This window comes from Geospiza fortis, unplaced genomic scaffold, assembly GCF_000277835.1.
Source record: "Geospiza fortis unplaced genomic scaffold, GeoFor_1.0 scaffold130, whole genome shotgun sequence".
In the NCBI taxonomy this organism is placed as follows: Eukaryota; Metazoa; Chordata; class Aves; order Passeriformes; family Thraupidae; genus Geospiza; species Geospiza fortis.
Genome location: NW_005054300.1, coordinates 9,649,715 through 9,660,860, shown reverse-complemented (window position 1 = coordinate 9,660,860; position 11,146 = coordinate 9,649,715). Strand labels below are relative to the sequence as shown.

The following is an 11,146-nucleotide window of genomic DNA, read 5'->3' as shown; positions in this document are numbered from 1 at the left end:
TCCCCCTGCTGCAGGAGCTTTCCTGCCAATCTGAGACTACAGTGGAAAAAATATGCAGTAAGTTGTTTGGGATCATGACTAGTATTTCTCGGGTAGTTTCTCTGATCGACCTACCAAAGCACTAAAACAGGAGTGAAATAACATACAGAGCTACAATATTTCAGGAAAAAAAACCAACCTTTTAATGTAAAGGTAAAGTCTCCTTCATAAACTTAATTTTCATTGCGATTATTATTATTGTTGTTATTACTGTGACTATTGTGACGTCAATATTAGTTACTAGGTCTGCAAGAAAAAGTCCAAATAAATATAATTCAGGATAGACACTTTACTGATTGTGTCTGTCTTAGAGCAGAACCATTCCTGTGCTGCACACACAAACACACCTCTTATATTTCACCCATGAAAACAAAACCTAGGGCTGAACTGCTGAGCAAAATCACTGAATGGATGTTTTCCTTGGAAGCACTGAGCTTTGAGGGGATCATTCGAAAGCTCAAGGAACAGCTCAGTTTGATGAAATGGCTCTCCTGCCCCTCCATGTCCAAATGCTTCCTTTCCCGTGATTCTTAATACCTGGCCACAGAAAAAGGCTAGCAGCTAAAAGGTTATTTTATCCTAATTCATGTGCAGTAAAATGTATTTTCCAATTAACCAAATTTGCCGATTTGTCCCGCTTGGACACTCTTATAATTTATAATGTAAAAGTGTTCTTTCTTTATCTAAAGACCAAGGTGACTGCTTTTAATTTTCTGTAACCTCTTTACACTTGATGTTCACCAGACTCATAATGTTAATTGGCTTCATATACGGATCATCAGTTTAATGAAGGAATAAATCCTATGTTGCTTTATGTCCCTCTGTTTTAACAATGATTGCTTTAATGAAGAATGTGACGTGTTTGAAATCAAAGCTGCAGGAGACATTAGAGGTTTTTTTTTAAATGATGACTGAATTGCTTATTTAAAGCTAAAACCATGATGATTTCGTATTTCAAAAGCTTTTCTTTAAATAATTTTACATGGAAAATACCGACACATTCCTCATCACAGAACTCTTTCTTTGCAATTACAGGCAGGGACTGAGAATAGCAGAGTCCTGTAATATAAACACCCCAATTAGGTTATGAAATTATCTCTAAGCTTTTATATCACTGCAGTTTTCATTCAGCGTTTAAGTAAAACTCCCAGTGAGTTATAAGTAGTTATGCCAGCCTAAATAAGGAGTATTTGGGGGTAACTAATAAGCCTCTTTGTCAACCTACTGTATTTCCACTGTTCATGGGTAGATGAAGAAATTTACAGGGGAGAAAGGATTGTCAGCTCATACACAAAAGCTCTAGATTGCTATAGTCTATTTTTCCCCATGGGAATTTTAGGATTTCAGGAGCAAGGGTAAAATGTAATGAAACATGGACTCATAGAGGTAAGGTGACTGCAAATCAGAGTATCAATTAGGTCAAGCTGGAAAGCAGCAATTGGACCCATCTGCATGTGCTAGTTACAGTAGCTACAACAGGTTTAACATATGCAAAGAAAATGAATTCTGGTAATTGAACTTCTACATTCCTGGTCCCATTTATAGTAAGCCTTCCTTCTCTCTCTTCTTCTGCCTTTAATGGAGACTTCATATACTGGTATGCATATACTGGTATATATTTTCTTCTCATTTGAGAGGTGTTGTTAACAGAACTTACATGACTGTTAGATAAAGGAACATGCAACATCAGAGAGGAAGGTCTCAGAACCTAGACAAGGGCTAAGCAATCAATTGAATTGGATAGAAATTTCATGACATGGCAAAGGAAGTGCATGAGACTGAAAGGGATATTAGCTTAAATTACATACCAACGAGAAGTCATTCAGTATGCCAGGCCTGATCCCATGATTTCTTGTCTTGTTTATGTCCTGGCAAGTGTTATTCAACCCAGGTTGAAAAAAGCTTCATGTATGTACACGCAGACTTTCACCACTGCCCTCCATATAGTTCTCTTAGTGCTGTATGTTTCCCTTCAGAGCTGGCCAGGATCCTATGAAGAGCCCATAATTCACTCTTGCCTTCCCTCTCAATGGAAAACAAGAAGGAACCTTGTGGCACCTCTAGTGGCACACCAGATTAGTCTGCCAGGTGCCTTTCTCAGTATCAGCCACTCTCTGCCTGAAGCTGCGCCTTTACCAAACCTGCGCTTAGCACAGGCAGGGTCTATGCCAGGATGAGGCAAAACAACACTGATTTTCAGGGGCATTATCTGAGTTTTTAGTGAATATACCATATAAAGGCGCTTCTTCTCAGATAAAACAAGTCTTCTAAGCAAGAGTTTTGAATAAAGACTTCCAAGGGAAGGTCTTTCAGTCTATGGCTTTTGAGGACACAGTTGCTTGGCCACAAACACTGGCTCAGCACATTAAGCAGAAAATAAGATGCAGATGAAGAGTTGATTACAATGTGGATCACAGCAGAAAATCTACAAAGATTTTTAAATACACATGCCAGTTTTGTGCTGCCTGACAATACCATGCAAATTAATGGTTAATCAAGCAAGGTTTCTGTGAGCAGATCTGAACCAGCATATTGGGGTTTATGCTGCTTTGTGTCACAAGGCCTGAATTTACAGCATCAACAAATCGTGGTTTCAGTTAAAGTTTAGTCACTTCTCAGTATCGGGTCATTTTCTCAGGGAAAATCTGCAGCTTCTGTTTTCCACGATAAGGCAGACCATGATCTAGCTCTGAGTAAGGGCAGTTAGTATATGCAAGAATCTAAAGCTGCACACATTCTGTGACAACAGAAAGTTAGCAGTCTCTTTTATTCTATGAATGGCTTCTAGCAGTAAACCCAATAGGAAGAAATGAAACATTTTACTAGCTGCTTTAATTCACAGTTGTCTCATTCACCAAAGGTAAGGCAAATTCACACCTACTAACTACTCTCCTTGGAGGCGGGCTGCACTCCAGGCCAGCAGAGAAGTGGCCTAGGTGTGACATACTTTTGCACAAAGCCATTGAAATGCACCCTCTGGATGTGGCAATGCTCTCACATTAGCGCAAGCACTCCATCTCAGTTCTGGGAAAGTTGCACCATCCTTGGGGCTGAACCAGGAGCGAAACTGCCTTTGAACATGAATCCATGTGCACGTGGGTGTACATAAGAATGAGCCCACGTGTGTACACGCATTTGTATGTGCAATCTGGAGGGGACTGGGGATAGTCTGGAGGGTTAGGAAAGCCCTGGAATTTACCATAGACATCCAGTCACTCCTCTTTCCCGGAGCCAAGCTCCAGGACTATGAATAAATACTATCCTCCACGGCTCTTTCAAATAATTGCCCCATTTCCTACATGAAGAACAGGAACATAGTAATTACCCTTGGCAGTCTGGAAGAAACACCGAGCATTCCTAGAAGATTGCCTCATACCAAACAGCATTTTCCAGCCTGCAGAGTGGATAGAAGAGAGCTTACAGCACCGCTGTGCTCCAGCTTCCTCAGGGCAGGCACATAGAAGTTTCCTCTTCCTCCCCAGCTCACCCCATCCCTGTGCCCACCCCTAAAAAAAGTAAATCGCCTCATATCAATTTTCCCAAGCCCATCGTTTCTGCCTTACCTGGACACCCCCAGCAGATCCTTTCCCCTGCTTCAGTGCCAAGAAGCACCTGCCCATCATCTATACCTTGTGATAGAAGCACCACAGAAATCCCTTAAACATTTCTACAATCAGGAGACCACTTGATAGAAGCACCACAGAAATCCCTTAAAACAAACATTTCTACAATCAGGAGACCACTCCTGTGAATTTGTGCTCTTTACTGTTGGTTCTCCCCCACAACACACTGAGACCCCACTGCCATGTTGTCAGGACAAGGCTTAGCGCTCCCCCCACCTTAAGGAGCAGAGTGTGACTGCACATACCTCACGTGCCTGGACCACTTTAGTTCCAAACTTGGACCAAATGCTTTGTCATAGGGCTGAGTGTAACCCTTCAGCTCTACCGTGAGTAGGATTTTCTTCTTATTTTGGAATTTGTACATGTTTCAGTTAATGAATGAGAAGAAAATTCACCTTTATTTTAAAGCAAAACAAAACAAAAAAAAGGCAACAAAAAGAAAGAACCTACTTGTGCTTAATTGTTATTCTAATTACAAGTTGTGGTGTAGTGTAAATTTTTTCCCTTGGCATTATTATGAACCTCATTTCCTTACAAAGTCCAGGATAAACAATTCCAATATATTTTGTTTTAATTATCAGGGTTTAATGGGGCATAATAAGACTAAGTTGAGTGGTGCAGAAAAAAAATAATTTAATGTGTGCAAAACTACCTAGTGCTCCTAGCTTGCCTGTGCATATTTCACCTATTGTAGGGCAGCACTATGTTAGCTAATATTCAGTGTGCCCATCATTTATTTATTAATCATACTTGCTTTTCAGTAGAAATTTTTTTCCTGGCATCTGAAACAACAAGAAACACATTACGACATCCTAGAAAAACAATGGGCAGTTCTCTGGGTTGAGCAGTGAAGGATGAAGCTGATATACAGCTAATGGTGCTGGAAGCATTTGTCATGCATGGACAGAAGATGCAATGTTGGACACAGATCCTGCCTCTGCCAATCCACTCCAAATGCTGCCAGTAAAAACTTCTGGCTTCAGTTCTTAGGGCCTCTACCACAAGAAGCAAAAATAAAACATCAACAGAAGTCACCATTCAGAAACAACCTGGTCCAGACCCTCACGGTAGATGCATCTTGCCACTCCCAAGGCGTAGTTCCTACAGAGTGAAAACACTGCAGGTACTTCTGCTGTGAAAGGGAAAGTGCATAAGAGCAGCCTGGGAAATAAAACAGTTAAAGGGAAATCCTTTTTGGCTCTCTATGCTTCCCAAGGTTCCTTTGGCAATGGCACTGAATCCCATGGCTGGGTGTGGCTGCTGCAGCAGTTAGAACCACCCTGCTACCAGTTTTACATTCTACTGTACCAGGGCAACCACATACCAAGACCAAAACACTTCCACTTGAGGAATAACTACTGGATACTCCCTGAAGGGAAACATGTCTATCTATCCTGCTTATCTGTTATACTCTTTGGCACAAAGGACTTGATACAGTACCCACTGAAGCCATTGGGAACGTCCTTTCTTCTGGAAAATTATTTGATTCATGACTCTAGGAAAGGTTCAAATACAACACACAAACCATACCAATGTTACATTACATTTATTTAAAAATTTGCATTCTATATTTCAGATTAATTTAATATAGCCCAAGTGTTTAGGTTTTAAATTAAATAAATTTATTATACACATCAGTATTTACAGAAAGAAAAACATTACTTTTTTTTTTTTTTAAGTCTCATTGGAGTAAAAAAATTCTCCATGAAGATTCTAGCCAAGGGAGATGCCACATTCTGTGAGAGGTCAGCCTCCTTCAAGGGTTAATGGAAACAAGAAACCAACCAGGCTTAAGATACACCTCAATGAATTGACTGAGAAACAGCAATGGGCTGGTAAGCTGCAGGAAAATGTAGGACACTGAAAGATCTCAAGGGGCCCCATCCAAGCCTGTGCCCTCTATTCTTCAAAGAAGGGAGGGAATCAGCAGGTACAGTGTACATTCTAACAAAACTTGCCACAGACACTGGACCAGGCCAGTATCTAGCACATTCTCATGGACCTCCAAAGCTCCATGGTTTTCTTTCTTCTTACTAAACCACGAGGATTCTGACCCAGCTTAGGATCCCACAGTACAGCAAATACACAGAGGCAGTCTCTGGTGCCACACGCCCTGACAGCCATTACAGGGACAGGCACTGCCTCACCACAGAACTGCAGCCCTGAGTTAGAAGCCAAGTATGCTGATTCCCAGACAAATACTGACCCATGGGCTCCTTCAGACTGGCTAGCAAGTCCCATGGGGACTTACGAGGAATTCTCTGCATTTGGTAGAGCCGCATAAAGCTCAGAAGTCCATTTCCTGGTAATGCATGATCTGCAAGTGGTAGAAACCTCTGAAAATAGCTCTGAGCAAATACTTACCCTGAAAGCTCCAAGTAGGACTTCACATCCCCACTGGATCATGCATCCAAAACTGATTAGGGCTGTGCTACTGACACCTGCATCCCATCCTGGATGGAGGCAGGATGCCATGTCTGTTAAATCACTAGAAATTCTGAGCCTTGGTATACAGAACAAGACCTTAATTTGAACAGTCAACCTAATGTGCTTCAACTCCTTCACATAGCAAGTTCCTGATTTTAATATTTTCCTTGGTGAACAGCACTCAAAGAGCACTCCATGGAGGTCTTGAAGTCCACAGCTCTTCACAAGCCAGCCACCTTCCCACAGCCATGGTGAGAGGAGCAGGATTTGAAGCACAGACCAGTTTCTGTCTCTCCTGCCCTGTAAACTGAAATGCCATCTCCTTTAGTATCTTCAGTGGCAAATGGGGAACTGAATCCAGGTGCACACAAATGCAGAGAAAAAAGAAGTCTTGCTAATGACAACCACACCTTGTTGCCACCATGTCTTTATAATTTTTAAGGACGACATTCTGTTTGTCATCAAAGTAGAGGAGATTGAGGGACTTCAATTCATCTGGCACACAGCAGGGCATGCTGACATCTTGAGACAATTTCAGCGTATAAACAATGGACTGAACTGTAGCATGGTTTGTTGCATTTAGACTTTCCCCCAAAGGGAAGATGCAGGATCCTCTGCAATAAAATGCATTGTATCCACTTGGGTGAATAATCCATCCTGACCAGCCAATAGCATGGAAGTCCACATAGAGCTCCCTCCTGTGACACGCTGCCAACAGGCTTCTGGCAGCAGGGGCTGCAGCAGCTCGGGATCTCCTGCTCATGTTGGCACTGCTGCTTTCCTTGACAGCAGTGTCACGAGGAACACGTGAAGATTTGGCAGGGTGGTTTGTTTCTGATTCTGAAAGGAAGCTGTATGTTAGTATTTCACAAACAAAGTTCATTTACAAAGTATGGTATTCTATGTGAAAGTCTATTAAGTAAATCTACATCAAAGCCTTCAGAGCAGATTTTAAAACGGCACCTAACCTGTGAATGTACCAGAAGGGGTGTGTATTCAATTGCCACTTCAGCCATACTTCCTAATCTGTCAAATCTTGTGTCCTGGAAAAGCCCCAGTTTAGCAGAAATAGGAAAAAAAAAAAAACACCACAATGATCTACCAAATATTCTGAACTCCACAGTTCCTCTTCAGGGCTGAATCTAGTCAGAATGGTATTAACTGTCTTCACACAGCCACTCCTACAACACACATTATTCTGGGCAGTGCTAACAGAGGGTGGAGATCACAGCCTTTTTCTCTCCAGTATTCTCCCAGGAACTATACCCATACACTTGCAAAGCAGAATGTGCAGCAACCTGGTAACGTGCTAAGTAACTTTGTAAAAAATGTATTTTTCAAACTTTTGATCCTAGAAAAAACCATCACCAGGTTTACAGAACACTGCTAAGGAATGAAGTGTACTGACAATAGGATGCTTAAAGTGTCTTCTGAGAAGCCCTGGGATCCACGGAGATCCATGTACATAAGCTGGAACTCACTGATATGTAGAACAATCTGTGTGGTCACTGACCACTAACAACGGGCAGGTCTGGAGAGTTTCTTCGTTAAGAAATTTCTCAATCCTGACACAGTATCCCGTGCAGAGCTTGATGCTTATTAAACTAGATCTAGGATTTCACTATTAATTTTTATTTGGAAAACAAAAATAAACAGACCAGCCTAATTTTTAATTTTAAAATTTTATTTCTAATCAATTTCACCACCTACTTCTTAATATTGTCCTACCTAGCTTCTAATATGACAATACAACCGTTTACCAGAAAAGCCTGGAAAGCCAGAACAGCATGATTTTTGCCCCTCCTTCAAGCTCTTTGCATTTATCAGGCCCTAAAATCCAGCCTTAGCTGATTTTACACTAAGGCCAGTGGGAGAGGTAAGACACTGTTTTGTATTTTAAGGCACGAGGGCGTTGTCTTTGATGAAAGCAGCCTTTAGTCACAATGCTAATTAGTCATTGAAGTTAAAAAGGTGCTTAAAAACCAAGGACAGAGAAGTTCAAATTGCTTGTTTAACAACCTTTTTCACTCTTAAAATCACACTTAATGACTCTACTTACAGATACTTTACCGGAATTCGGACAAAGCATTCCAGGTCACTGAGTTTTGTTCAGTATAAACCTAACATACAATTTTCATGCAAATTTCACCACCACAAAAATAATATAAGCAGTACTTAAAAAATAGAACTCCCACCCCTTTACAAACTAAATAAACCCGATTCTCCTTAGGAATATTTCTGGCACACACAGTTTTTGTGAGGGGAGGGGCAATTTAGGATGCTGGTGACCTACTAGAAAGGACTATCAAATCAAATTTAGATCACTGACAAAGCAAAACTTCAAACCTGTTCAATACTGCAATAAACCAAATAAATAACTGAGGTTAGGTCTACATGAGGTAGCAGGAGGTGACAGAAGATGAACAGGCCATTCATACTCTAAAAGTGCACTTACTTGTAGCGGAGGGTACGAAGCTGTGAGACCTCCGTTTGTTACTGTTGGTGAAGAGAACAAGGAGAGCATTTCTGCTCTCCTGCAAAGTGCTCTGGCTCTTGGCAAATGTAACCACGTCGTGTTTCATTCCATGGTTGGAAACATGTGTCGCAGTTATCCAAAAGCCATGGTTGGAGCTGCTGTTTCCAACCCACTTGGAAACCTGGTGAAGACAAGGAAAAGAAAAAATATTGTTTCAATATTCTAATTACAGCATTACAATTAAGCAATGTTTATAATAAGTTTATATTAGGAAAAGAGAATAGGCAACAAGCTATGAGAGCATAAGGACATATATTATAATAGAAGCGAGATAACTATAGCTGAGACTCCATTGACTTGAATATTTAAACAAGTAATTCAATGCTTAATATACAAAATAGCATACGGATTCCCCAAAGCTACATTTACATAAAGATAATTAATTTTAAAGAATTTACCAGCACTTGAGTGTACACTCAACACTTTTTAATATCAAAATAAGCTCTCTCTGACTTTCAGCAGAAATTTATTTTTCATAGCAATCTGAACTCTCCAGACTTTTCATACCGTTAAGACTTATGTAAATCTAAAAAACATGGCATCTGAAGAAATTCACAACCAAGCAAATTTATTTATCTAATTGTTATAATTGCACATTGATCGATTAGGCCAGGTCATTCTCTAGCAGGAGTATTATGACTTAAGATGGAACTCAACCAATCATCCAAGCACACTGTTCAGTCTGATCATAAAGCTTAGGCAATGAAAAACACTGTCCCAGAATACAGCTTTAATCCACGTGTGGGTTCTTTTGCTATGGAAAGGCATTCACCTACAATTATAATTTATGGATAACTACAAAGCAGATCCTGAAGCTCACAGATACAGAAGTCTATGGCAGAAGTTGAATGACAGGCAATCCAACCATGACAAACTCCGGAAACACAACGTTGAAGCAATACTGCTCTACAGAAATGCTGCCAGAATAAAAAGGAGAAATTAAAACCTACTCTTAGAAGGCAACCAATGCCGTTTGCTTTGGCAGTCTAAAGACTAACACAAGGTTTTAATCAGTACTTGGCCTGATGTCCCTTAATTGGCTAGGTTTGGGTTACTCAGTTCTCACCATGCTTGTGCTCCTAGCAGCTCAAAAACACTTCTTTATTTCAGGTAGCACCAGGTGTACTTTTAAGGGTAGAGAGAAAGCTTCTCCCTCTGCTGCTGTCCCTTCTGTTTGAACTGACCTCAAAACCCAGCTTAATGGCAATGCTGGAGTTGTAAGGTGTCATTTCAAGAGTTTAAGAAAAAAAATAAGCCAGACTTCTCTGCTTACTGTCTGTGTGACGTTGAAGACTTCCCAGCCTTCCGTGTAGAGGGACAATAATCTCGATGCAATGAGATGTTTTTTCTGTGGCTTATTTTCACTCTCCAAGAGCTCATACACTTCCACCTAAATAACAGCAACATACAACAAAACCAAGAAGAAATTAATTTGATTGTTCTTACAGCAAACTAGGAGGATGAAGATTATGCAGGCTTCTGCTACATCACAGCTGTAAAACTGTACCGTCACTCTAAAAGAGGTAAAAAGTAGATTTGGGACAGTTTAACAGAAAAAGTTATCGCTACACACATCTACTTCAGAGGCAGGATACCTGACATAGGTACTATAGAAAATTATCCTAACCATCCCCATCCTGTTTTGAACACCTGATACCGTCAAAGTTTTCCGTTCCTTCACATACTTGTCCTCAGGTCTGCAAAAACTCCAATCCTGCCCTTCGCCAGAGGAATAGATACACTCAATTTCCTTATCCACCTTGTTTTCCCATGAATCCCTGGCTGCTACCACTATTTTTCAGAGCAGCTCCAGCAGATAAATTTCAATTCGAATTTCGAAATATCTCAAATCTTCGAAAAGTACACTTGGGACAGGTCTGACATTGGTATCTTTAGGGAAGGCCCACTGCCATAGCACACAGGTCAGCATAACGCCGAAGTCAAAACTTTAGATTACTTCTGCATGGTGGAGGCAAAGAAAGAGTGAGGATGACAAAACAAAAATAACAACAAAGCAGGTTTGTGTGACACGTAGTTGCACTCCTTATTTTCAGTATTAATAACAAAGATAGCAGAATTAAGTGTTTAAATATTTCCCCACTTACTTTGCAGAAGTGTTGCGTGTCGGACCTTCTGGACCGATGTGCCCTCTTAAGTTTGAAGACCCTGAACTCGGCTTTCAGCATCTGCTCGCTCTTCTCCATCGCGCTGATGTCGAAGTAGAAGTGGTGGTGGTTCACGTGAACTGGAAAAGACCCTTCTTTAGAACACTGCCAGACCCCTCGGGCCTGCCCCCTGCCCCGGATTCACCGGGGCTCGGCCCCGTCGCCCGGGCCCACCTCGGTCCTCGAAGCTGCGCACCACGTCTCCCTGCAGCAGCCCCGGGGCGCGGGTGATGCCGTTGGCGTCAGCCACCTTGTTGAAGAGATCCACCATGAACTGGGGCGGCTTCTTGCGGGGCAGCACGTCGGGCGGCAGCTCCTCGATGTCGAAGACCTCCCGCAGGCGCTGCAAGGCCGCC

The 11,146-nt window shown here is 41.5% G+C and overlaps 2 protein-coding genes across 2 annotated transcripts in view; both read right to left on the bottom strand.

The window, feature by feature from the left end:
• Positions 1-4,026, bottom strand: part of DRGX (dorsal root ganglia homeobox) — a 26,025-nt gene extending 21,999 nt beyond the window's left edge. Inside the window, exon 1 of the mRNA XM_031061671.1 lies at positions 3,908-4,026. Coding sequence (XP_030917531.1) covers positions 3,908-4,026 — 119 coding nt within the window. The remainder of the gene's footprint in view (positions 1-3,907) is intronic.
• A 2,457-nt stretch (positions 4,027-6,483) lies between these two features.
• LOC102033365 (bone morphogenetic protein 7-like) lies at positions 6,484-11,145 on the bottom strand (the record flags this gene model as incomplete). The annotated part of the gene is made up of 5 exons (XM_031061667.1): positions 6,484-6,929; positions 8,545-8,746; positions 9,899-10,015; positions 10,731-10,870; positions 10,965-11,145. Coding segments are annotated over 5 exons (1,086 nt in total), but the record flags the coding sequence as incomplete, so codon positions are not given.
• Position 11,146: the final 1 nt, after the last annotated feature.